The 27,970-nt window shown below is 36.6% G+C and overlaps 2 protein-coding genes across 4 annotated transcripts in view; one reads left to right on the top strand and one right to left on the bottom strand.

Moving 5' to 3' along the window:
* Positions 1-15,975, top strand: part of LOC145293684 (uncharacterized) — a 47,857-nt gene extending 31,882 nt beyond the window's left edge. For all 3 annotated transcript variants that reach the window (XM_080140083.1, XM_080140084.1, XM_080140082.1), the window contains exons 9-13: positions 4,045-4,106; positions 4,212-4,370; positions 6,049-6,183; positions 15,473-15,518; positions 15,625-15,975. In XM_080140083.1, coding sequence (XP_079996209.1) covers positions 4,045-4,106; positions 4,212-4,370; positions 6,049-6,183; positions 15,473-15,518; positions 15,625-15,680 — 458 coding nt within the window. In that variant the 3' untranslated portion in view covers positions 15,681-15,975. The remainder of the gene's footprint in view (positions 1-4,044; positions 4,107-4,211; positions 4,371-6,048; positions 6,184-15,472; positions 15,519-15,624) is intronic.
* A 576-nt stretch (positions 15,976-16,551) lies between these two features.
* Positions 16,552-27,970, bottom strand: part of LOC145293683 (nuclear exosome regulator NRDE2-like) — a 78,445-nt gene continuing 67,026 nt past the window's right edge. The window contains exons 9-11 of the mRNA XM_080140081.1: positions 23,670-23,794; positions 19,468-19,539; positions 16,552-16,902 (exon numbers count right to left, since the gene is read on the bottom strand). Coding sequence (XP_079996207.1) covers positions 16,753-16,902; positions 19,468-19,539; positions 23,670-23,794 — 347 coding nt within the window. The 3' untranslated portion in view covers positions 16,552-16,752. The remainder of the gene's footprint in view (positions 16,903-19,467; positions 19,540-23,669; positions 23,795-27,970) is intronic.

Raw genomic sequence — 27,970 nt, 5'->3', positions numbered from 1 at the left:
CACATATGCTGGGAGACAATCGATTACAAAGTATAACTAGTATAAAATTTAATATGAGAACCGTTAATTATGAATAATACATAATATATACAGTAATAAGTAAAAGCAATAATATGTGCATGTACATATGGTAATACATAGTAATAATAGCTGCCCAAGATCAAGGCTTGATGACCAATGCGTTTAAAAAAATGAGTGGTCTCAGCAAAGACAACAAATGCAGGTTATGCCACACAGAAGTAGAGAGTGTGAGCCACCTGATTTCTAGCTGTAAGGTTCTGCTAGGGGACGGCTATTATACAATGCGACATAATGAAGTATGCAAATATCTCCACTGGACGATCTGCAATAAGTTAAATATCGAATGTAGTAAGAAGTCATGGGAACATATACCCGAAAGAACAGTCGGAAACAAGTCATATACCATCCACTATGACTATGCAATCCCTACAGCCACATACCTAGAAAACGGAGCTATAAAACCCGACATTGTAATATGGGACAAGAAGGAGAAGGAAGCAACCTTGGTGGAAGTTAGTGTCCCGAATGATGCTGGGTTAAACAGAGCTGAGAGGGAAAAGATTACTAAATACCAGGGTCTTATGTATGACATGAAAAGAAACTGGAACCTTAAGAAGATCTCTATCATTCCAGTAATTATAGGAGCAACCGGACTTATGAAAAAGAATTTTACAAACTATCTTACAAATATACCAGGTAAACCAAGTGCAAAGGAGATTCAAACAATTGCACTTAAAGGGACGGTTAGAATCTTAAAAAGATCTCTTGGTTGGAGTGTCTAAAATAGCAGGTGTATGTTTGGCATCTGGTAGGATGCCCCATCCCTGGCTTAAACAAAATGATAAGAAAAATGAAAAAATAAGAATTAGTAATGATATAGAAATAGTGATATTTACAACTAGAAATAAAAAAATAGGTTTAAGACTCCTAAGATTCATGCTAGAACTATCCACAAGGCACAGTGGTTAGAGTATTTGGGAAAAATCAATTGTAAAAGTGATATTCTCCTGAAGGTTGAAGGTTCAATCCTCAGTGTGGGCGACTGAAAAATACAATTGTGAATTACTTAAAGCCTAATTTAACATTGCATTCACATTTTTTATGCAATAAATAAATTTTTAATCATGAAACTCGTGTAACGGAAGTTAGCGTGCAACTGATACACAAACCTCTCATTCTCTTGTTGAACCATGCATAGACCTGTATTTTGAAGACCAGTTGGGCTGACAAACCATAAGAGTAAGAAATATTGTTTTTTTGAAAGACGACTTGAAAGAACAATTTGGCGGTAAAGGCTAAAGTAAAACTGCGCTCACATTGTTGGTTAAAATTGTTGGTTAAAATTGTTGGTTAAGATTGTTGGTTAAAATTGTTGGTTAAAATTGTTGGTTAAGCTGAAAATATGATCAGCATCCCAAAACATTTCTTCTTCATTGAATTTAACATCTTTTTACTTGTCACAAAAAGGAGATGTTTTAAACTTAAAATATTTCTGACAAATTTTCATTTCATGGATAGCTTTTGGGGTTCAAGTTTCCGATCATCTGATTCCTATGTCTTAGATGGACACTCATTCAAGTCTAGCAGAGATCTTTTTATTGTAATACTAGCAGGTCACCTAGCATTGCCCAGTCATAATATATGCATAAATATGATAATAAAATTTCTGCAGAATTAGTGCTTATTCTCTATATATTATTATATTGTACCCTAAATATATAGTGATTTCAAGTTTTTTTTTTTTAAATATGACTTGGGTGCTATCAGCTGGAATCGAAACCAAAACAGTTTTCCAGCGTTATTGTTTATCATCTTAAGTCCATATGTATAGAAGAACTTTAAAAATTAACATAATTAAACATATAAATGTACAGTTGTGCACACCTATGCATGTGCAAATATATATTTAACACGTTTAGTCGACTTACTCCTACCAAGTTCCAATTTTTCAATTTTGACTCCTAGGTAGCTATTTTTACCGGTTAAAAACAAAATTGAATTTCTTCCGCAGATCCGAATCCCTTACATATGAAGTTTCAAGTCTGTAGACCAAAACTTGACAGAGTAGTTTGGTTGAGACCATTCTGCATACAGACATATGGGGGTCACTTTCATATATATATATATATATATATATATATATATATATATATATTAATCATCCACATACAGTATTGTTTCGCTGTTTCACAGCTCATCAGTGCGGCTAGACAAGCAACTACCTCAAGCTTGGATGTTATCTTGTTTTGTCCTGGTCCAAGTTTGTTGTTCGATCTAATGAGTGCTACAACAAAGCAAAACCACAATTTAAAAACAAATAAATTTTTATCTTTTGGAAATTACAAGTGACACTCGTTTACGCTTTTCATGACGGACATGAAGCATAAAACTTTTGCCTGACCAAATCAAAAACACAAAAGTCTCATTAACCCAGTCACTTGTCACTAGAACCTACCGCTCTGATGCTTAATATTTCTTCAAGGGTGAGAGTTCCATTACAGAAGCATTGAGTGCGCTTGAAAGTCAAATTACATCTGGGTTGGAGCATCTACCACTTCTTTGTTCCTCTTAGAGTTCAAGAAAAAAAGGTCTGAAACTTTTTTTTTTTTTTTTTTATTACATTTTCACCCCAAACAAGGCACATTGCCACTTTGGTGTAGGGGGCTACTATCAGGGGCAGCAACTACTGGGGCACTATGTTGGGATTTGGGCAGCAAGATGTCGGTTCACGTTACACTTGAACTTCTGCATGCCAATACAGTTAGGGAAGCAGGAACCTGGAATGGAATTCCAGAGTCTAGCAGTTCTGGGGAAGAAACTACTGGAGTAGAAAGATCTTTTACATCTAGGGATCTCTATTGTGTGGGGGTGGGATTTAGCTGCCTGTCGGGTTTGTCAAGGGTGTTCACGTTGTGGGGGCACAAGTGCTTGCAGTTCGTCAGAGCATTCACCATTAAAATACTTGTAGAACAGGCAGAGGGATGCAACGTTTCATCGATGGGACAGAGGCTGAAGCTATTGGTCAGGCTCCAACCTGTGTCTCATTATTGCAACCCTGTACCTGTTTTATGGAATGTGCTTTGATGAACTCGTAGCACTTGTTATACTTGACGTACATATTCTCGACTAATTCGACAAGCAGCAAAATCCCACCCCATTCACTGTTGAGGCCCCCAGATACTGAAAGCTTTCTACTCTAATAGTGTCATTCGCTTGAACTGCTAGATTTTGGAATTCTCTCCCTGCTTCCTGCTTCCCTGACTGTACTAACATTCAAAAGTTTAAATGTAATATGAACAGACATCTCGCTGCTCAGCTATCCTCACTTGTCTGTACGGCACAATCCTAAATAGTAGCCTTTTACATTTCAAGTGGCAATATGCCTTGTCTGGAGTGAAAATGAGTAAAAAAAAAAAAAATAACATAACATCCAAATATAAGGTGTGAGTAATTGAGCAAGATCTCATCTGATGAGGTACTTATTTTTTTTTTGTCACGCAAAGAAAAAATCCTATGATTTCATTGGACTTCAACCAGAGATATTCTTAGTTCTCTGTGTCATTTTCCTCTTCATTACGGCATGATCACATTGACATGCCGGTTCTCATTAGATTACCAAAGTTAAGCAATGTCGAGCCTGGTCGGTACGAGATGAATGATTTGTGAATATCCAGCATTGTATGTAGGAGGAAGCCAATCCATGCAAGAATTGCAAAAACCCAACGTTATCATCTCCCCCGACTGGGGACATACGTGTAACTGGGGATGCTTGTGAACTTGATATTCCCTAGACACTTCCCTCCTTTGGAGGAAGTCACTTCAACTCGCCTGGCATTAATGTTGCCAGCTGCCTTACTTCTCCCCTTGGCCAAGCATCTATCATCCGCAACGCCTGCCATTCATATGCACCATGTAAACATGCAACACAGCATCGACTTAAAATAAAATTTTTATTTTTTATATTTTTTTTTTTTTTTTTTTGGAAGAGAAAAAAAAACTTTTTTGCGTTCCTTTTTATTTCAGGCGTCTCAATTTACCTCAAAGAACAAAATCCTCAAATTCAGAGTTTTGTAGCAGATCCACCTGTGAGTGAAAATTTCATTTATTTCTAAATTTTGAAGAAGTTTTGTGAATTAAAGAAACCAATTTAAAAATAAACCCAGTTTAAAATTTTTTTTTGTTAATTTCAGGGAAGTGTCGTCTACAATTGGTTTAAACACGGAAAACTTGAACGATCTGAAGGCGAATCGATTACGGAAGGCATCGGGCAAGGTCGCATCACAGGCAATATGCAAGGCGCTCCAGTTGATGATGCATTTCATGTAACGGACAAGGAAACCATGGAAATGGTAAAATGTGAAAAAACGCATTTTTAAAAGAAAAACAAAAAATTTGACTAAAAAAAAACAAAACTGAATTCATGCACTTTCTACAAATTTGTTTTAAAATGAAATATTTGGATATTTTGCAGTACAGACAACAAAACAAAAAAAATCACCAAAAAACAAATCAAAGATAGGTTACTCTTCTACCTACCTGGATAAGTTTTCCATGTTTTAACTTATTTTAAAGCGTTTATTTACTTTGAAATATAAGAAGTGTCAAGTTTTAAGTTAGAACAAAAAAAAAAATGGCTGACATTAGATGTTCATTTGAGGACCTTTGAGAATTGCACAAAAATCGAAAATTAAACAAAATATTGGTAGAAACTAATCCAATAAATGTCATATTGTAATATACCTGCAGGGCGCATTTTGTCACAATCCTGGTTCACGGGACCAAAAATGTATCACAACCCCGGGTTGGGTTTCGTTCTACACACGGGCAAGAAAATGTGCACTAACCCTAAGTCCTGGTGGGTATACCTTTATCTAATGGTGGACCCTTCAAAATGTAACCAGATACTTGTCACTGGAACTACCACTCTGATACTCAGGGTATGGAAAATTCACATGACCCTAAGTCTGTCTGGCAATACCTTTTCTGCACTTTGGCTGGCCATTTGTTGTTAGATGCTGCGGTTTGGAGTTCCCGCAAATGCCCTGGCGAATGGCTGGTCTATCGCTTCTTTTAGTGCAATCCAATGATTCAAAACTTATTTTTTTTTTTTTATAAACAATAATTATTTAAACACACTTTGTGCAAAGGAAAGTTAATTCTTTGGGTCTTCATGATGCAGGATGTTCCAACTTAGGTTTGTTCAGACAGCTTCTTAGTCTGGAGCAAGAGCTTTTCAACTTAGTTCTTCTGAGGCGGTTTCTGGACCCTGGGCAGAAGTCCTAGGCGATGCGTACTCTTCGATGCCAGCCAGCAAATCCTCTCATTTCAAAAAAACACAATGGTTTGTTATTGAACACTAATTCCGACCACCATCTCTTTGAGATTAGCATTTTTTCCTCTGTTTGGAAATTACTCCTTTTCTCTATCTTAAACCATATTTCTCTTTAATTCTTTTTCCCTTAAAGAAACCATTATCAGCTATGCCTTTCCATCTTTCAGTTTAATTCCCGTCACCGACACTTAAAATAAAACATGTGGCTCAATGACAATTTCTTCTTAGATATCAGAGTGGACTTATCATTTCCCACATGAACTTCGCTTTGCTGAAACATTTCTTATCTGTCCACCCTATCAGCAATAAAAACATTCCAGGATCTGAAGAAAATAATGAATTTCTTAAACCTCATGTTAAACACCCCACTTAACCCTTAACCCGTAAGCAGAGTGAATTGGTGCTGCCCGGGCATGCAATATCGTTGCAATAGTGATATTTATTGGGTGGGTTTCTACCAGTATTTTGTTTCATTTTGATTTTTGAGCGATTATCAAGTGCCCTATGTGTAACTTAACTATTTAAATTAATCGAAAAAGATTTCCATGTTGATCAAGATGCAAGTTGGTCAAAAAAAAAAAAAAAAAAAAAAAAAATCGATCATCATCTCAAAAAGTTCCGAAACATTTTCTGATTTATTAAAAAATTTTTTCTAACATTGATGAAAATATTGATCTAACTTTTCAATTTTGTAGGTTTTTCGGCTTTTGGGAGAAGAAGGTTTCTTTGTTGGTGCTTCGTCAGGACTGAATGTGGCTGCTGCTGTGCAAGCTGCTAAAAAGTTGGGACCAGGACATACGATTGTCACTTGCCTCTGTGACACGGGCCAGGTAAGAAATTGGAAGATTTATAAGAAATCATGGAATTTAAACTTAATCAATAAAGTTCAAGCAAATGAGATTCACAATTTGTAGAAAAAAAAAAAAAAAAAAATTTTTTTTTTTTTTTTGTAAATTACACAAAATGATTTCAATTAAAATGTTGTAAAAGTTTTTTTTCTTTTTAGTATTTCAATTAAGAACATTATCTGTGACCTGTTGGGGCAGTATTTGTTATATTAAAAATATAATTTCATGTCCTACTTTTCAAAGTCAAAGGATCTCAGAATACATTGTGATGCCATAAACCCTTCTCTTTAATTTACATCATTTGTCTTTTTCCACTACTTTGTTTGCATTTTATTTTTCTTCTCATCATTGAAAACATTGTTAAAGTTTCAGTAATAAAAATATCTATTAGGTCTATATAAAGTGAGAACGTGTGGAGACACTTCTCAACCTATATACTCAACGAATCTTTGATCTACTGACTTGAAATTTGGTATATAGTATATTCAGACACGTGGAAAACTTTTTAATCCCATTTTCATCTGGAAAAAGGGCTGCTAAGGGGGTCAAAATTGAAAATTTGGTATTTGGAAGTCATTGAATTTTTATTTGTTCGTCAACTGTTTCACGATTGCACATGCATGGTCCTTCACATGACAGCTTTCTTATGTTAAGGATAAGTAGGTTTGAAAGTACTTTTTAAAGATCATGACGAGCTGGTCTAATGATTATCACACTTGACTCACCGTCTTTAAATTTTGGTTCCAATCTCAGCTAAAGTATGTTTTTATATTTGTTGTTTACTTACAAAAATTAACTGTTTAGAAAAGATATACTTGCATGCACGTCTCAGTTTCTTTCACTTTATTTTATTTTTTTTCAAAAGAATTTAACATTACGTATAATACCTATGGTATTTCTGTTTATAAGGATTCTGTATTAATTAAAATAATATTTATACAAGAAGGATGTTGTAGTTTGCTTGAAGCATTGTACAGTGTGAAAAGAGTTGTGTTTGAAGGCTATATCAATGCAGTTTGTAGGAAACAAAGTGGACATAAGTTTGCATATAAAAGAATAACAATATTAGAAGGAATTTTCAATAATTTTCAATTATGATTGACAAACGTAATACAATTGAAAATTCCTTCTAATATTGTTATTCTTTTATATACTAACTGTGTCCATGGTGTTTCCTACAAACTGCATTGATATAGCCTTCAAACACAACTTTCATAATATTTATGGATATATTATGACTGAACGACTTGCTAGTGTGTATATATATATATATATATTACTAAATGTGAATGTTGTTTATAGGATTACAATCTGCATTTAAATGCTTTAAATGATTGTTTTCAATCACTTTTTATATATAATTAATACATTTTGCAATTTGTCTCATCATTTTGAAAACTTGGAGATCTAACTACTTTTAGAAATGGAAAATATTGAATCAATAGTAAATATTGAATCAATAGTAAATAATAAATTCCAAACAATAAAATTAGATAGCATTAATGCAAATCAAAACCCAAGTCTTGAGATCTTCCGTCTGAAGTTTTATCAAACAAACTATTTTGACTTCTAATAAAAGCTGAAAACATTACCATAACAAAATAATTATAGCTTTAGCGTAACATCATAGATTTATGATTTTCAGGTTTCAAAACATTAATTCAAACATAAGCGATAAAAAAATAAATGAATACATAAACATGATCAATAACGTTACAAATTAATTTTTTAGTCCAAAACAACTTGTAGCGGCTATCATCCTGATCAGATTGTCGGTTTCCTCCTGAGTATGAAATACATCGTAAACCATTGCAATCCAGTTTCGATGATCCTGGGCCAAATTGCAGGAAATGGTTAGCCACTCATGATTCCAGCAACTTGCCGACTCTATATTACCACCAGGTCATCCATGGTTGTACCAGTCAGGCAGAGAAAGAACCTTGCGAATGAGCTTTCCCTGTGGTCAACAAACTGCATGTCCAAACCACAGGAGATGTCATTGAAGGATATCATTAGAAGGTGTAGGTTTAATCGTCAATGGAGAGTAGAAACTGGAACACAATCTCTTTGATAGCATTGCAGAATATTACGAAGACAGTTATTGTTGAAGATTTGCAGTTTGTGTAAATCCACTTTTCTCATGGGCCATGTCTCACATTTGCCTGATGTGTCCTCTCATGTCCAAGTGTGTATTTCCTGTTGAGATCCAAGAGATTTGTTGAGACAGAAGAATTCTGACCGTGCTGCTCCTATTCACTGCCTGATCTCATCCGCTGCCTGTCCAGATAATAGAGCCAAGATAGAGAAAGGAATCCACATTATCCAGGTGAATTCCGTCCAGCATAAGCAACTGCCTAGTCAATCATGACCTTTGTTTTGGAGACATTAATCTGCAAGCAACAGTCTACACTTGGTTGAGCACAACTTGCGCCTCCTTGAGAGTCGATCCAAACAGGATATCTGCGTAAATAAGGTCAAACATGTTCACATTTTGCCCAACTGCAATGCCTTTGTGACCTTGAAGGGATCAGTTGCATAGTTGAAAAGAGTCAGGGAGAGGTGTAACGGACGCGTCACGCGCACCACGTTGTAACGAGAACGATGTCCCGGGCCTGCGTCGTCTAGTGGTGGACCCCTCCAGCGTGACCAGACTCGTACTGGTCCCTGGAAAACATACCTCCGCTGCTCAAGGCACGTTAAACGTGCATGACCCCAAGTCCGTGTGGCAACATTGTCCTCTTCGGCCGTCACTCTGGTTTTATGTCTGCGTCTTCGTCGTCTGGCGTCAGGGCATACCTGAAATAAACTGCATCTTCACTTATGCCGGCAATCGAAAAACAAAGAAAAAACTCTGAGGTCATTTTCGGTTAAACCAAATAAAATAATTATTTGCAATCATTCTACATTTGTTTAACGTCGTGTTTTCGTTATCCGCGCTTCGTGATGCAGGTTGTATACGTGAGATTTCAGGTTAATTCTCTAGTTAAGAACAATAACTTTTTAAGTTAGTCCTTACTGAGACTTCTGCCCCTGCCTCTCACCCCAGGCGGGGCGAGAGCCGATGTGTACGCTTCGCTCGCTGACCAAAGACTGCCAAAACCCTTCTAACTCCCTTTTCGAGTAGGCGATCGTTGTTTATATCAAAAGCATCTTCCTTCCTTTTCTCCATTATCTTCTATTCCCCCCTCTTTCTTCTCTTGTGAATTTCTTTTTCTATCCCTCTATTTTCTTATACTTTTCCCTTTCTCTATTGTTTTGTGAACATATCTGTCAAACTAGCTTGGTGGTCTCTGAGTTAAAGACCCACGGGTCCCCGACTCCGAGCAGACATTTTGGAACCCAATTCTCGAGATTGTCCGAATCAATTACGTTAGTTAAAACTCATTCTCACCAGATCCAACTAGAAAAATAATCTCCTTTTTTTTTTCCGCCATTAAAACAGATATCCTGTCTCCCAAAGATCTCATAAACGCCTGTCTTAATCTTTGACACAGTATCAGCACGCCCCCCCCCCCCGGCCATAAGCATTCTTATCTTCACCTAGCTGAACGGGACACCCGGCATCGTCCGGTGTCCCGTCACATCCGCCCTCCCCTTACACCTGTCAATTAGCCATAATTGGCATATACGCGACCTGCATCAGAGGCCGGCTCCGAAATTAGTAATTCTACAGTCTAGGTCAATTAACAGCAACTAACAAAAATTGTCCATTCGGCATGCAAAAATGTTCCTGTATCAATGGTCCGGTTGGTATGCAAAAATGTTCTGCTCTAATGGTTCTGCTTATCCCGGTGTATGAGATTGTATACATGCATATATTTTTTTTTCGATTGTTAAACTCTCATTTTTTTTTTCTCTACTAGTCCTTTTAAGGTGACTAACCCATGTACATGCAAAACAGTTTCTCTTTTCTTTTCATTTTTTTTTTCCAATATTCGGTCCTTCTCTATGCCTTAATCTATGTGCATGCAACTGAGGAAAGCTAACCATGCTCAGTTCACTATCAAAAGAGGGCTCATACACCCTTTAACTACTTGTTCATTTTCTCTTTCTCATAATTCATAAAACAATCAGAAAAATATTTGCACTTTTTATATTTGTTTTTTTTCTTCCATTCTTTTTTTTCTTTTTTTTTTTTTAATAATGGCTTAGGGATTGACTGTGCTGCAACCTTGGGTTTTGTCGATAGTTGCAGCCCATGCACCCTATCCAGGTTTTGGTGGAGGGCACTCATTGGTATCCCTGCCCCGCCCAGGCGCACTGCCGTCAGTGGTTTACGGTCACCTGATTTCTCCCTACACTTAACATTGGGGAGGTCTCTTCATCATTGACCCCCACTCACATCCTTATCCAGCTATCTGCAAATTAAAAAACACTCTCCAGATTTTTTTCTCACACCTCATTGAACAAATCCTATCCACATATCCATTTTTTCTTTTTTCGTCTTCTTTTTTTTCTTTCCTTCTGACACTCCCCTTCCTTTCCCAATCTAGTCCGTCCTCAACTAAACTGTTTCTTTTTTTTCTTTTTTTCCAGAATTTCCCAAATACAATACAATACAGAATTCCCAATACAATTAATTCTTTCTCCTACGAGATCAAAAGTTTCCAGGCACACCAACCAGATACACACACCCACATACGTACATTTCTAGTGCATCGATCCAACCGACGGCAACAAAATCTTTCATCTCAATTTCTTCCCCATGGTCCCAAATATAAAACAACATAGGCGTGCCAGCTGGGGAGGGTGCATATCGTTTCTCCTAAATACCCCGGTGCAAGGAGACTAAGTTTCCTCCACAGCTAATACGTTTTCCAAACCATACTTAAACAATGTTGCACTTTCCTGTACAGCTTTCATTAAGCTCTACGATACCCAAGCTTTTTTTTTTTTATTATCTTCACTTGTCCCATAGGCATTCTCTCACTCGGAACAAGGTACAGCATCTGCCCTAACGCCACACCCAACATGCACTATTCTCATCCAGTGAAGGAGAGATCCTCCCCGACCGAGGCAATCCTGCCCTTCAGTCCCATAATTTGTCCCCGCAGCGCCATTTTGGTCAGAGACCAAGTGCAACAACTGTTTCAACGCTACACTAACAATATTCAATCCCCGTCCCGTGAAGGAGAAATCCTTCTCGACTGAGCATTTCTAAATTTCTCTTTTCCAAAACAGAACAATATCAGCACCGTTAGTTTCTTTAAGATATTCTACTCGACAGTTTAAATGATTTAACACTACCATCAATTAGATTATTACTTCTCTCACTCTCACTGGTAACAACAAACGTTTCTAGGCATCCTGTACTCACCCAGCCGTCAGCGAACAATAACTCCATGCCCCCTTTGTGAAGCATTTTCTTTTCCGCCAGGCTCCTGGTCGGCTGGTATACTGCTTCGAATACCAGGGAGGGTACTCAGCCTCGCCCTCCAACGAGGCAGAAAAAAAAAATAAAATTGACGGAGTAATTACCTTCTCCTAGTATAACACACCTGACAATCAGGTCCTTTTTCGTGTCCCATCACTGGACTTACGCCGTCTTATGCGACCAGTATATTTTCCAATAATCTCACAATATGTTTTCCTTTTCTCGTATTACATCCTCTGATGACTTTACAATTTCTTTCCCCGTTGTACACTCCTCGGTAATATGTTTTCTTGTGTTACCCTACCTGACAATCACAGGTCTCCTTTTCTTTTTTTTTCATCACTGGACTTACGCCGTCCCACGCGACCAGCACACTTTCCAACAACCTCACAATATGTTTTCTCGTGCCACATCCTTTGATCATTTTGCAAACCGTGCACTGGGTTTACATCTTCCAACCACCCGTTCCCTTCGGTACTAGGATGTCTTAAAGCCCATTTTTTTTTTCGTACGAGCAATGGAGTTCGCCGCCGAGCGACCAATAGAAACCCTTAAACACAGGACATCCCTCAATCATTAAGTTGTTTTTTTTTCTTCTTCTTAACTACAATAATAATTATTATTATTATTTTATTTTTATTTATTTATTTATTATTTTTTTTAATGACTAATTTAAGATTTGAATACCTGACTAGGGCAAGAATAGATTTTCAAAAATAAACGATTCAGGATATACATCAATCAATAAAAATAGGGTGCTACAATTCTGTTTTATTCTGTTCGCCTCTCTCCCTTCATCTGGCGCGTGTCTCATAATATATGACTTCCTCTGTTTGCTTGTCTATCTTGTTTTTTTTTTTTTTTTTTTTTTTCTACCCGTTTGATATGTTTCTAATTAGCGTCTCTTCTTTTTTTTATTTTTCCCCTTTTTTTGTTTCTTATCTTCCTTTCTTTTCCTTGACCTCTAACCGTGGCTATTCTCATCTTTGGGGTTGTCTGGTTTTTATTGCTACCCGTTTGATATGCCTCTAAATGGCGTCTCTTCTTTTTTTTTTCTTTCTTTCTTCCTCCCTTTTATTTCTTTATTTATTTATCTATCTAGGTAGCCACACCTATACACCCGTACACACGCACACGCCTGCACATACCTACATACTTGGATCAAATCTACTCCTATACGGCAGTTTAAACACTTAAAACTAAATTTCAATAATGGAATTAATTGTCAACCAATTAAATTTTTTTTCTTTCTCTTTCTTTTCTCTAGTTTTAATAAAATTCTCCCACCCACCGTCTATTTAACGGTCTTAGAATGGCATCGGTACTGCCCGACTGCTGGTTTCTCTCTCTCTCTCTCTCATATCAGTGATATGCGCGACTGTTCTTAATGCCCCAATACAACAACGTATCAACCCGTTTAAACAAATACATATTTCATTTTCACTTTTTTTCTTTGGGGGTGACAAAAAAAAAAAATCAACAATACTTTGCAATATTAAGAAAAAAAAAAAAATCTTTACAGAATACGTAACCAACGAAAAGCACCCTGACAACAGCGCCTAAAAAAAAATCTGGACGAAGCAATTGGAACCAATAAAAATCTGCCCCTACCTTTCTCGTCTGCTTCCTTTCTTTCCATATCTCCACTTCCCTGTCTTGCTGCACATTTTTTTCTGCATTCTGACGGCTATTTATGCCCTCAAAGTTCAATTTCACTCTTTCTTTTCCCTCCGGTACGTTCAATGTCAGTCTTTCTTTTCTCTTCGATAAGTTTTCTTTTCAATCGTTCTTTTTCTCCTATTTTTTTTCTTTTTTTTTCTCTAAACATTTTTCTGTGCTATTTTTCATTTCCTTTATATATTTTTTTTCAAGAGAACTGAGTTCCAAACGCTTCAAACTGTTTTCGTGGCAACTCGTTCGTGCACATTCCAGATGTGATGGTCCTAAGTCATCGGCACCACGTTGTAACGGACGCGTCACGCGCATCACGTTGTAATGGGAACGATGTCCCGGGCCTGCGTCGTCTAGTGGTGGACCCCTCCAGCGTGACCAGACTCGTACTGGTCTCTGGAAAACATACCTCCGCTGCTCAAGGCACGTTAAACGTGCATGACCCCAAGTCCGTGTGGCAACATTGTCCTCTTCGGCCGTCACTCTGGTTTTATGTCTGCGTCTTCGTCGTCTGGCGTCAGGGCATACCTGAAATAAACTGCATCTTCACTTATGCCGGCAATCGAAAAACAAAGAAAAAACTCTGAGGTCATTTTCGGTTAAACCAAATAAAATAATTATTTGCAATCATTCTACATTTGTTTAACGTCGTGTTTTCGTTATCCGCGCTTCGTGATGCAGGTTGTATACGTGAGATTTCAGGTTAATTCTCTAGTTAAGAACAATAACTTTTTAAGTTAGTCCTTACTGAGACTTCTGCCCCTGCCTCTCACCCCAGGCGGGGCGAGAGCCGATGTGTACGCTTCGCTCGCTGACCAAAGACTGCCAAAACCCTTCTAACTCCCTTTTCGAGTAGGCAATCGTTGTTTATATCAAAAGCATCTTCCTTCCTTTTCTCCATTATCTTCTATTCCCCCCTCTTTCTTCTCTTGTGAATTTCTTTTTCTATCCCTCTATTTTCTTATACTTTTCCCTTTCTCTATTGTTTTGTGAACATATCTGTCAAACTAGCTTGGTGGTCTCTGAGTTAAAGACCCACGGGTCCCCGACTCCGAGCAGACATTTTGGAACCCAATTCTCGAGATTGTCCGAATCAATTACGTTAGTTAAAACTCATTCTCACCAGATCCAACTAGAAAAATAATCTCCTTTTTTTTTTCCGCCATTAAAACAGATATCCTGTCTCCCAAAGATCTCATAAACGCCTGTCTTAATCTTTGACACAGTATCAGCACCCCCCCCCCCCCGGGCCATAAGCATTCTTATCTTCACCTAGCTGAACGGGACACCCGGCATCATCCGGTGTCCCGTCACAGAGGGCAGAGCGCTGCTGAACGCCTGAACTCACGTCAAACATGTCTAACACTTAACCGTAGGCCCATACACAGCCCTCATAGACTGATAGTAGCTTTCAACAATTCTCAACAGTTTTTCTGACATGCTTGTATAATTCGCCAGAATGAGCCTCGATGAACGGAGTCAAGTGCAGCTGCAAAGTCAACGAAGCAGAGGATTGTGGGTTGCTGAAATGCCCAACGATTTTCAAGGATGCGACGAAGGCTGAAGTTCTGATCAGCACTACACCTGCCTGTCATGAACATTTTGGAATTTATGCAGCAGGAGGAACCACAAAGGTCTTTGCCACAATATCAATGAGGCTTATTCCTCTGCCGCCCTTTTTTGAAGAATGGGAGAAGCAATGCCTCGCTCCAGTCAGAGGGGAACGTTTCAGCGTGCCAAATTGCTTTGGAAACTCAGAACCCACACAGCAAGCACCGCATTGTAGATTTCTACTACTAACAGCTTATTTGGTTTTAACTACGTGTTGGTATAAAAAATAATTTAACATACTAAAATCATAAATTTAGATTTTTATTCAGACCCATCCTTAGTTATGAGGACAGATGTTCTCTATTTTCAAAAATAAAATTTAATAAAGTAAATCATATTTATTCTGATAAAAAGGCAGATCAAATGAGTTTCACAAATTTTTGTGTTCTGAGGATTTTCATTTAAGGAGTTTGATGTTTTTTATATTACACAATTTTGTTTTTTTTTAAAGGTTTGGAATAAAAAGTTTATCTTGATGCAAAAGAAATTTGAAAGATTATAAATATAAATTTGTTTTTATAATACATTCTTTGGGAAAATTTAAAAGTAAAATTGTTTTTGTTAATTTAAATAGAAAATAGCAAATGAAAACTTTGCCATTTTTCTCTTCTGCAGCGATATTATGCGAAATTATTCAGTGAAGCAGAATTAAAAAAACGAGGTAAGTCAAATTGGTTGTGCGATTTTGAAAACAAAAAGACTTTTTTAATTGTATAACAAAAGACAAAATTAGCATTCGTTTTGATTTGATTTGTTTTTTTTTATAGGTTTATACGAATTTGTGCCTGAACGCTATCGACATTTTCTACATTCAAGAATTTAAAGACATTTTTTCTTTTAAATATTTCTACTTCAAGAGGATTTACATAAAAAAAAAAAAAAAAAAAAAAAAAAAAAAAAAAGGCAAAACTTTATTTTTTCTAAACAAGAATTTTCATGATGAATTTATACGGATTTTATATATTATATATATATATAAAAAAAACCCAAAAAACCTTTTATCAAATTATATAAATAAAAAAAATGAGGAAAAATTAAGTTTGGCATTTTTTTTCGCAAAAGCCAACATCATGTATTTGAAAGATTTAATAAAAACCTCTGAAAGAAAAAAAAAAAAATCCAAACTTCTATTATAAAACTTTCCAACTTTATTTCCAGAGAATTTTTTCGTTTTCAAAATGATTTTAATGAGAGTTTGCAGCAAATAACATTGGCATCCTGCAGCGAACGAGACGGCAATATTTGGATTTGGGTTTTTCAGGTTAAAAATGACCCCCCCCCCCCGACTCTCCTACTTCAGCAATCGAATAACTTCAGAGATGCCATGGGTGATTAGAATTTCACTTTTTTGCTTTTTCACAAAAAGAACCAAATATAAAAAAAAAACAAACAAAAAAGGTGCTGCTGCACTAAAACCTGTCCCTAAACATCAAAATTTTGGCAGAGTTGAATATTTACCCCAAAAAGGTGTTTGTGTGTGTGTGTGTGTGGGGGGGGCTGTTATATCCAATATAACTTCAATACACAAGCTTTAGCAACTCATTCAACTTGGAATGGGTCAAGTTTAGAAAAATGATGTTGAGTTGTAAAAATGACTTTCCTGTCAACCTCAAATATGAATGCACACTTCTTTGCTAAGAAAAGTTAGAACCTGACGGCGAAATGCACAGAAAAAAATTAAAAAAAGCACAAAATTCAATTCTAAAAGTTTTAATTCTATGATCTGAGTTTTCAAATATCCACAAAATGAATCCAAATCGATTTTTTTTTTTTTAGTCATCAATGTTTATATTTACAACTGATCATGAACGACTTTTTAAAAAGAAAAAGAATTTCCTTCACACCCCCCTCCCCTCCCCTTTCACTTGTTTATGATTGTCTCTTGTGAATTTTCTTCAGAGATCTTTCATGACACCCTCATCACCCCGTAATATGGCAATCTCCTCGACAGGAATTTGAATCCGCATCTCCTTCTCCATCATCAGATCAACAACATCCTGCAGTTTGTCATCACCCAGCATCACCACGGCATCCATATAAAGAGACTGCAGAGGAAGAAAAGATTGTGTCAGAATAAATAAATAACAAAAAAATTATCATTAAGAAACTGTTTGGCATGAAAAATGCTTACCTAACCCAATCACAGGGATTTTGGTTTATTTCCAGCCCCATGGACTAAATTGTTTATTTAAGGCTATTACTTACGGAAACATTACTAAGATCACTCAACCTATTTCCAGTCAAATTAAAGATTTTTATGGCAAATTTTCAAAATTTGGAGACGAGGATAATTTCTTTTTTTTTTGCTATTCTCATATCACAGATCACATTTGTACATGTTGATCCATGGCATAACTGTTGAGAACATTAGCTAACAATCTGTCTTAAGTAAAAGTCTTTTAGAAGTTAATAATAAATTCATGTGGCTGATGGAATAAGAACAACTTACCCGATTAACTAAAATTGGTTCAGGTTGAGATTTCATTGAGAATTCAACAACAAGATTCTCAAATTGCAGAATCATCACACTATTTGGTTTAACATCCATTTTATATGCAGACGTGTGTTGAGCGGTTTTTAAAAATTCACCTATCTCTGACCAGGTCTTTATTGGCCCTTTTTCTCAGGTTTTCCTTAGCAGGTGATCCAGTTCACAGGGGAAGACTATCTCAACCGTTCTACACCTAACGCAACAACAACTCGTCCATTCTTTCAACATCAAAGTCTTCTACCTCCCTATATTGTCCAGATTTGTGTGCATCAAAACTAAGCCTCTCTTTAAGACTAACATTACACATCCATCATCATATCATTTCTCTCTATGCAACACATGTCCTCAACCCCCACTGGTTTATCGAATACATCATCATACTCTGTATACAAGACACTCTTTTCTTATTCAACAGTCATAACACAACTGCTCGTTAGTAATAGCAGAAGTTATCTGAATGTTACCCCATCAATATCTATTTCCCTATTAGTGGCCTGGCAAGGTCACAGGGGAGAGACAACCAAAGCAGCAAAACTGAAGCTGCCAGCCAGGACACTATATATATACAAATATAGGCAAATTTGGGCATATTTTATTGGTTTGAAAATATAGGTTCTTTTTTTATCAATTGTCATAAAATTTTAACCATAGAATAGCATTACAATCTTCAAAAAGCCTGCAAATTTTCATGTAGTTTCGTCTCATAGAACCAAAGATATGAGCATTTCATTATTCAATTTGGCTACGAGTGTGTGTGTGTGTGTGTGTGTGTATATATATATATATATATATATATACACACACACACACACCCACCCACACTACTTTTTTTTTTGGCAATTTTATAAGTTCGAAATCTCAGCGACTATTGATAAAAATTTAACAAATGAAGGCTCGTTGGAAAGTGAATGACCGAATTGTGTAGTGGGCTATGTGACATTTGCCCTTAAGGTCACACATTAAAAGGATCATCCGTCATCCAGAGCCTATTTTTGGCACTTTTTTTACAGCCATAAAATATTTTATCATAGTCATTTGTTTTCCTAGTTTTGCATATGAATTACAAAATATCTGATATTTCTCCAAAACCTCTGGCCTTGATGGACGGGAAACTAAAACTTACTGCTATGGTTTCAACTGATCTGAAATAAAAGCAAGGTGGGAATTGATTCCAAATATTTCTCATGTGTTATATCTCCTTTCTTTGGTTTTCATACATAAAGTAAATTTCACAGTGTATAAGGATTATTTGATATTGGAGATATCCATAATTATACCCCATTTTCAAAAGTGGGGAGATATAACATATGAGAAATATTTGGAATCAAGTCTCCCCTTGCTGTCATTTGAAACCATAGCAGCAAGTTTTAGTCTCCCCTCCATCAAGGTCACAGGTTTTAGGGAATTATATATATATATATATATATACACACACACACACACGATCATGTTAACACAGGTCCTAGTTAGATCATCAAAGTCAAGCGATGTTGAGTCTGGTCAGTACCAAATGGGTAACTATTTGGGAATACCAGGTGCTGTAATTGGGAGCATGATGACATTTCCCTGCAAAAACTAACAGGTGCAAAGTTTTCCTTATATTAACAAACAAAAATAAAGAAAAGCCCTTATGATGTACATGCCAGTGACGGAACGAAAATATTGTATTTTAAAGTCACCTAAATTGATCAAGTATAAAAAAGAAAATTTTATGGCTAACCAAAGAGTGACCGTCTTGCGATGCCATTATAAAAACAGTCTAAAAGAAAAAAGAAAAAAAAAACCCCCAAAAAAACAAGTTCAAAGTTGAGAAAGTGTTGTTGTAATGCTTATGAATTCCCATTAATTGCTTAAAATCTATTGTATTTATAAATATAAAACTATTTGATCAATTTACGTGATTTTGGAAATAAAATATGTTCTTTCCATCATAGGTACGTATATCATACAGATTCTTATTTTTGTTTGTTAATATAATTTTGTTCATTTAATCAACTGAAATTCATTTAATCAACTTCCCCTGACTGAGATGTGATTAGAAACTACTTGTGAATTTAAATTTAACAGTAGGTTGCTGATGTGAAGCCTCCTTGGATGAAAATGTGGACAAAAATCTTACCTTGGCCCAAGGACATTGTTGCAAAGATCTGTAATAAATTCCAGTCGCTCTTTCCACATTCCCATTTTTATACTTGAACAAAAAGAAAAAAGGATTATTTTTTCATTTTGATTACAGATGGTTTTGGAGAATTAAAGAAAAATATTTGTAGATAAAAAGTATTAACACGCATGATTTGGTTTTTATGATAAAAAAAATGTATTACTTTTTTTATTTCGACTATTATTATCCTCATCTTCTAGTTGTTTTTCACAACGTTTTGGCCAATTATTCCTCTGGCCTTCATCAGGTTAACCGTGACCGAATGGAAGCGATGGGATAGGAATGTCGAATCCTCCAACGACATCCACAGCAATTGCTGCCTTCAATAGCTGTTGTCATCTCACCACGGTTTGGTCAATTAATCCTCTGACTGGATTTGGGTGGGATAGAAAATGAGGATAGTCCAAATAATTAAATAAAAAATAAAACAATTTACTCATCTCCAAAATAATTCCAAACTATTTCAATAAAATAACAATCGGTATGGACCTGACAATTGGAAGAACAATCGGATTTATAAGACCAAAAAATCCAAGCTTGATTGCCGTTTGGCGCCCGTGATGCAGTGGATAGAGATGGGGAATATCTACGATTCCAGGTGAACATTGTCTAGAGGTAGTGGTTTCGATCCCACCCGAAGCCGGTTAGAGGATTAGTTGACGAAACCATGGTGAGATGATAACATCTATTGAAGGCAGCAATTGCCGTGGATGTAGGTGGAAGATTCGACATTCCTATCCCGTCGCGGTTAACCTGACGAAGGCCAAAATGTCGCAAAAACAACAACTAGAAGATGAGGATGATAGTCCAAATAATTAAATAAAAAATTAGACAATTTACTCGTTTCCAAAATAATTCAATAATAAAAAAAAGTTAGCAATAAAAAGTGAGGTTTTTTTCTGATATTACGCTTACTGTCTGATGTACATTGACAACACTCATGTCTCAATTTTCAGTTCTTGACCAGAGAACTGAAAAAGGCATGACATGCAAGGTGAATTCATGTTTTGATATCAGCTCCACTTTGGCCATGGCTGTGATAATAGCGCCAAGATATTTGAAACTCAATCTCTTCCACAGCATCACTATTGAAGACGATGGGTGTTTTATCGGTTGAGGTGAAGCTAACAGCAAATAATTTTGTCTTTGAGGCATTCATTCTAAAGCTCATTAACATGATATTAACTAATAACTTAATAGGTTGATATTAACTAATAACTTAATAGGTTGATATTAACTAATAACTTAATAGGTTGATATTAACTAATAACTTAATAGGTTGATATTAACTAATAACTTAATAGGTTGATATTAACTAATAACTTAATAGGTTGATATTAACTAATAACTTAATAGGTTGATATTAACTAATAACTTAATAGGTTGATATTAACTAATAACTTAATAGGTTGATATTAACTAATAACTTAATAGGTTGATATTAACTAATAACTTAATAGGTTGATATTAACTAATAACTTAATAGGTTGATATTAACTAATAACTTAATAGGTTGATATTAACTAATAACTTAATAGGTTGATATTAACTAATAACTTAATAGGTTGATATTAACTAATAACTTAATAGGTTGATATTAACTAATAACTTAATAGGTTGATATTAACTAATAACTTAATAGGTTGATATTAACTTGATAAAATTGTGACCAATAATGACTTCAAGAAACTCTTAAGGTATTTGTTGTGATTCAGTCAATAGCGTAATTGAAAAGTATTGTTGAAAGAACACAGTCTTACCGAACGTCAGATCATATTTTGAAGGGTTCTGAAACCTTACAGTACATGCATATGCAGGATTAAACTGAAAAGTTAACCTTCCAGAGAATCTTATAGTCAACAGTCAAATGCATTAATTCAATCAAATGAAACGATCGTCTTTAATGAGAAACACAAATGATATTTCTGAGCGAAGATTTTGTCAGTCCCGCCAAAGTCTGGATGAAAACCATTTTTTTTTTTTTTTAATTGCATTTTCACTCCAAACAAGACATAATGCCACTTTGATGTGGGGGGGGGGGGGCTATAATCAGGGACTTAAATTGCAAGGATACTATGTAGGGAGTTGAACAGCAAGATGTCTGTTCACATTACACTTGAACTTCTGCATGTCAGTAGAGTCAGGAAAACAGGAACCCAGAATGGAATTCCAAAGTCTAGCAGTTCTAGTGAAGAAACTGTTAGAGTCTACTGTGAAGGGGTGGAATTTTTCTGTCTATCAGGTTTGTTGGGGGTATTTACGTCGAGGGGGTACAAGGGTTTGTAGTTCAGAACACCTACCATTAAAATACTTGTAAAACAGGCAGAGGGATGCAACATTTTGTCGATGGGACAGAGATTGAAGCTTAGATGATATGTCGGGCCCTATTGTGTTGGTTTGGCCTCGTTCAGGAGTTGCGTTAAGAAAAATCAAAGTGAAGATTTTAGTGGACACGTCAATCAGGCTGATATCGCGAAAGTTGTTGCAGAAGAATGGTACCAGTGTTGCATCACTCCGATTTCCCACAGTCTGTTGATAGTAGGCCCTAGTCTGTGCTGTGCTCAAGAGTCTATCAAACGCGTGTATGAATGATCTACCTTTATGGGATGGAGTTCTGATGGCAGCACTTCCTCTCAAACAACACTGCCTTGTGTTTCTATTGCAAAATTAACTCCCAACAAATCATCCTCACGAGGCATCTGCACTGGTTGGATCATGCCCTTCGCAGTCAACCAGAAGAGTTCATCTACCCCCTTCCTCCCAGAGGGATGTAAAAAGTAATGTGATGGACAAAACCCAACCTCGGTCCACAAATATCTACAGAGTTGTTGTCAGAACAACAAATGGCAAAAGATCACTTCAAATCATGATGGACGCAAAAATGAATGCAGCAGCAGCAGATGAATGCTGTTTCAAGTATAATTTTCAGTATACTGTAACAATGTAGAGTGGAAGGATACAGTTTCATTCAAACAAACATTCTTTGGTAAATAGTCTTTATATATAAGTACTAGCAGTTTGCCCGGTCATAAAGTACACACAAATATTATATCCATATATTAATAGGATAGCGTGTGTGTTATTTACTTCGTGTGTCACGCTTACATCTGAGTGACTGTCATTTAATTGTTATGGACTTCCATTTCTTGTAATAAATAATTTTACCAAGAATTCTTCATAAGTTTTGGTTTTGGTTTCAATGTCTCCAACAACAAATATCGAAAAATTGGCCCAAAACATTTTTGCACCGTCAACTGGGCCATTTTTTACAAAGAGTGGTCACATTTTTCGTCAACATTTTTGCAAGTCATTCAAACCTCGTGTCAATGATGTTGCATAAAAAACGTTATTTCGACCACTCGTTACGTCACAATCGTAGTGAGTGCATCGATAAGACCATTTGATTTTTTTCACCTCCTTTTCCTCCTGTGTGTTACTACTCCTATTTTTTTTTTTTTTTTTTTGCTCAACCAACCCCCTTACACACACCTTGACCCACCCAGGCAACGCTGGCCACCCATGCTAATAGGAAATAAAAACACAGAATTGTTGGCGTTTTAGCTTTCGCAAGTTGATAAAAATTTGGATGAGCCCATTTCTAGGATTTTTCTTGTTTCCACAAAGAATAAACTTTATATTTGCTTTCCACTATTCTTTCTATCTTGCAACCTGATTTGGCAGGCAATCGAGTCTGACAGTCATCGTAATCTTGTATATAATAAAGCCTGACAGTCATTGTCATTTCTTATGATAATCAGTGCTACTTGATCTCAACTCGGTGAAAAGATTTTGGAATATTTCAATTTTTGTATGAATGTAGCCTGTTTTTTTTTTCCCTGTTGGTGCTTTGGAGAAAGTTGAAAATTATGATTAAATATTAATATTTATAGTTTGGCTATTTAAATTGAATTTTTTTTTTTCATTTCCAAGATTTTCTGTTTTTTTTTTTTAAAAGGGTTTATTTTTCCATCTATTGAATGTGTCAATTTCAGAGAATTTCATTTCTCCCTTAAAAGGAAACTTTGTCCAAAGCAGTTCCATCCTTTAGATATGTTGCTAGTTACGGTCAATATGTGACTCCACAAGGTAGGAGTTGGAGTTTATATCTCAAGCCTAGATAAGAAAAAGAAAAGAAAGAAAAGATGAATGTTTATTCTTACTTCAAGAGCAATGTAGAGTCGCCAAATCAAGGGACAATTTCGGATTCCTGGCAAAGCCAATCCTCTTTCAAACAACGAGCGTAAACGATGGATGCTTGCAGAATTCACAGCCAACTGGTACCCTCCTGTGACAGAGATGAACAAAAAAAATATTACAAAATAATGAATCAAAACATATAAAGATTATAAAAAACCTTACAAAAAAATACAAAAATTAAGAAATCAGAAAAAAAAAAAATTTTTAATATAAAAATTAAAAAAAAAAAATGCGTTTCTGTATAGTAAGGATGCAGAAATAAATTCCATTAAAAAAAAAGAAAAAAAAAAAAAAAGTCTTGATTTGATGTGAAAATGAATTTTGTTTAAAAATAAAAAAAAAACTTAAAAAACAACTTTATAGAACAGTATCGATCAATTTAGAAATTGCACTTGACTAATTTTTTGGGATTGTTAATTTTTTTTATGTGAATAAAATCAGTTTTATTTGGCATCTTTCTCAAAGTCTTAAGGGTTTCAATCTTATTTTTTAGTGCATTTATTAGTGTTGAGAATCATTGGAGTTGAGAGTTATCATGACAAGGTTTTAGTTTTTACAAAATGATAAAAATTTGGTTGAGCCCATTTTTAGGATTTTTCTCATTTCTACAAAGAATAAACTTTATATTTGCTTTTTTCCACTATTCTTTCTGTTTAGCAACCTGATTTGGCAGTCAATTGAGTTCGACAGTCATCGTAATCTTGTATATAATAAACTAGGCGCAATTTCTCCTCTCTGGACGAAACTGTCGTAGGTTAACAACAACAGATGGCACATAGAAAATTATTATATTTACGTCATTAACCATTACACTATATAGCTATGGAACACATTTACATACACATTACTTCATAATATTAAAACATTACTTTTATTCCAAGGAGTGCCATGACCATCATCGTCCTAACCTACAAAGGAAGTAGCTAAAATTTCACCCTCTGTATACAGTTCTCTATGACATCATTCTATACAGAGTGCATTTATACTTTTTCTTACTTTCCTAGATGTTAGCCGTCATTACTGACTACAGATTTCCTACACAAGCGCATACTCTTACCCCTTACATTCGACACAAATAATGATTTCTCCCTTTTTAGATAAGGAGTGACTCTAGAGGGGCAACTCCAGCTTTTCTGTGAATCTGAATGTGACACCTTGTGCCACCAATGGAGGCCAAGTATCTGCTGTAGTTGTCTGATGTGAAATGACTCCAGCAGCCTGATGTGATGGCGAAATGGAACTATACTGGAGGATGGGTATGATGATTTTGTTGTACATAGCAACCTTGTATGGGTCCTGAGATTGCAGTTGGTGAACACTCAGTCATTCAGGCGGCCAAAAGCAGAAGCGGCACTGAACTTCATTGCTTAGGTCGCAGGAAAATGAGAGATTGGAGTCAAGGTATGTGAAGCTGCTAATATTCTTTTGGCAGGATTTCCATCTCGATGTTGATATGGCCAGCTTGGCGGTAGGTGTTGAAGTCTGCTGAAGGTATGGCTAGGGAATGCAGCATCATCGGCATACTGTAAGTCAAAGATGAACTCTTCAGAGGTTTTAGTCTTGGCCCGAAGATGTTTCAGGTTGAAGAGGCTGCCATCAAGACGGTACTGGACAACAACGCCATTAGAAGGTTAAAGGTCACGTTGTGAAACCTAAGTGACGGCAACTAGAAACAGCCTTGTGGTCATGTCACTAGTAAGGGTGCTGGAGGTAAACGTTTCATCTGGGCTGACGTTATCCGCCTGATAGTCAGGGACCCGAACCTTGGATTAACCACTAAAGAGGCTGTCCTATCAGCAGGTGCAAAGTACTGGGGCTGTTATATTGCCATTTGGTGAATGGATTCTGGACCATACAGTAGTTTCTGGTAGGGCCTCTCGATGCCATACTAGTGGGTAATTGTTACGGCTTTACCTTATCATGTGCTCCCAAAAAAAAAAATTCTTGTTTTTTTCTCTTACTTTCCCTCTCTGTCCTGCTCCACAAATCCCAAAACCTCAACATGACAAATCAAGAAAAAAAAAAAAACACAAATAAACCTAGAACCCCATCCTCCAATGTAGACTCCTACTACTAGGTCTCTTTCCCCAACATCAGGGGTCTACATTCCAACCTTCCAGAGGTTGAAACACAATTACAGGAGACAAAACCGGACATATTCTTTGTAAGTGAAACTGGCATAGGGCCAACCACTTCTCTAGACTAGTTCATAATTAAAGGATACTCTAACTTAACATCTAAATCTGACCCCCAAAATCGCCATGGGCATGGAATATGTGCCTACATTAAAGATAGCTTTCCATGTGGTAGGGATATCTCCAGAGAAGACCCTAATTCACCTTATATGTGCTTCCGGGTCGCACTAGCTTACACCACTGCATTTATATTTGCCCTCTATCGGCCCCACAAAAGTGGGGTTACTATCTTTAAGAGCATATATGAGAAAATTGACCACATCTTGTCTGCTCATCCTTCGACTAACATTCACATTTGTGGTGACTTCAATGTCCATAATGTGGAATGGCTGACTCACTCAAATAAAACCGATGACGAGGGGAGGTTCTGTCATGATTTTGCCACTGCCTATGACCTCACTCAGATTGTTCATGAACCCACCCGTGTGCCCGATACTACAGGTCAGTATGCAAGTCTTCTAGACCTTTTCCTCACAACATCCCCTGAGCTATGTTCATGTTCTGTTCTATCTCCTCTAGGATCCTCCGACCATTCCGTTGTAGCAGTTAAGATAAAAATGAAATGTAATAAGTCTTCAGACGTACCTCTCCACCGTACTGTATATCGATACTCTATGGATGACTGGGATAGCTTCCGTACATTCATATCTGATCTACCTCTGCATTCCATGTTTAAAAAGGATGTGTCCTATATAGTATCAGACCCGACCGAATTGTAGGCATAGACCGATTCATACCATCTAAAAAATTCCAACAAAAACCTAACAGCCAGCCATGGTTCTCCCCAGAATGCGCTGCTGCCATCGCGCACCCAAATCACTTTTTCCATAGCTAGCAATGTAATAGATGTACTGAGACTAAAGCTACCTTCAAGACTGCCAGCAACCACTGTAAAAGAGTAATAAAAAATGCAAGAGAGCTATGTGCTCAGTCTGTTAAATCCAAAGTAGCTGAGCAGCAGCTTGGCTCCCACCAGTTTTGGCAAATAACAGGATCCTGAACAGAAGTGTGCGTTCTATCCCAACCATCATCAATGGACCTGAGGTCATCTCGTCAGCATCAGACAAGGCCAAACTATTTGCCAAGAACTTTGCAGCTAATTCTACCCTATGCGACGAAGACCATCAAGTCCCCATATTTCCTCCTATAACAGACAACACGCTATGCAACATATCTGTGCGTGAGGTCGCCAAGCTAATCAAGAAGCTTGATTCCAGTAAAGCAACTGACGGCATTCCCGTTATAGTGCTGAAAAAGCTCCAACCAGAACTTGCCCCCATACTTACAAAACTGTTTAAACGTTGCCTTAAGGAGAAGCGCTTTCCAACACCCTGGAAAACCTCATCAGTATGCCCTGTATTTAAGAATTCAGGTGAAAAGTCATCTCCCTCTCAGTACAGACCAATAAGTCTCCTGTGTGACATGAGTAAGTTGTTGGAATCTATATTAAATAAAGAAATAGTCAACCACCTCAGCAGAAACAACCTTCTTAGTGATATGCAACATGGTTTCCGCTCCACAAGATTTACAGCAGATAACAGCTAACGATTATATCTCATAGGATTAGTGAATCTCTTCACAAAGGCTTCCTTTCCAGGGCAATTGCTCTTGACATATTAAAGACCTTTGATAAGGTATGGCATAAGGGCTTACTTTACAAGATTTCCAGCTACGGTATCATTGGTAATGTTTTCTCAATCATTAAATCATTTCTCTCCGATCGGTTCATAAGAGTAGTGGTTAATAGGCAGAAATCAGAGGCCCACAGTATTAATGCTGGAGTCCCTTAGGGGGTCCATCCTAGGCCCAACTCTCTTCCTGATCTACATCAATGATCTCCCAAAACACATACTTAAATCATTTGTTGACATCTATGCTGATGACACGACCATCTATGGCAACACATCAAAGGCCATAAATGACAAGGTTCTCTCTAATTCTCTCTCTTCTGATCTTGAGCACGTGGTACAGTGGGGGAAGAGGTGGCTGGTTACTTTTAATGCATCTAAAACCAAGCTCTTATCTTTACATCATCAACGCTCTGATCCCCATCTGGCATCAATTGAAAT

Source organism: Euprymna scolopes, chromosome 15 (genome assembly GCF_053919585.1).
Source record: "Euprymna scolopes isolate OS-2025 chromosome 15, ASM5391958v1, whole genome shotgun sequence".
In the NCBI taxonomy this organism is placed as follows: Eukaryota; Metazoa; Mollusca; class Cephalopoda; order Sepiida; family Sepiolidae; genus Euprymna; species Euprymna scolopes.
This window is presented reverse-complemented; position numbering and strand designations above follow the sequence as displayed.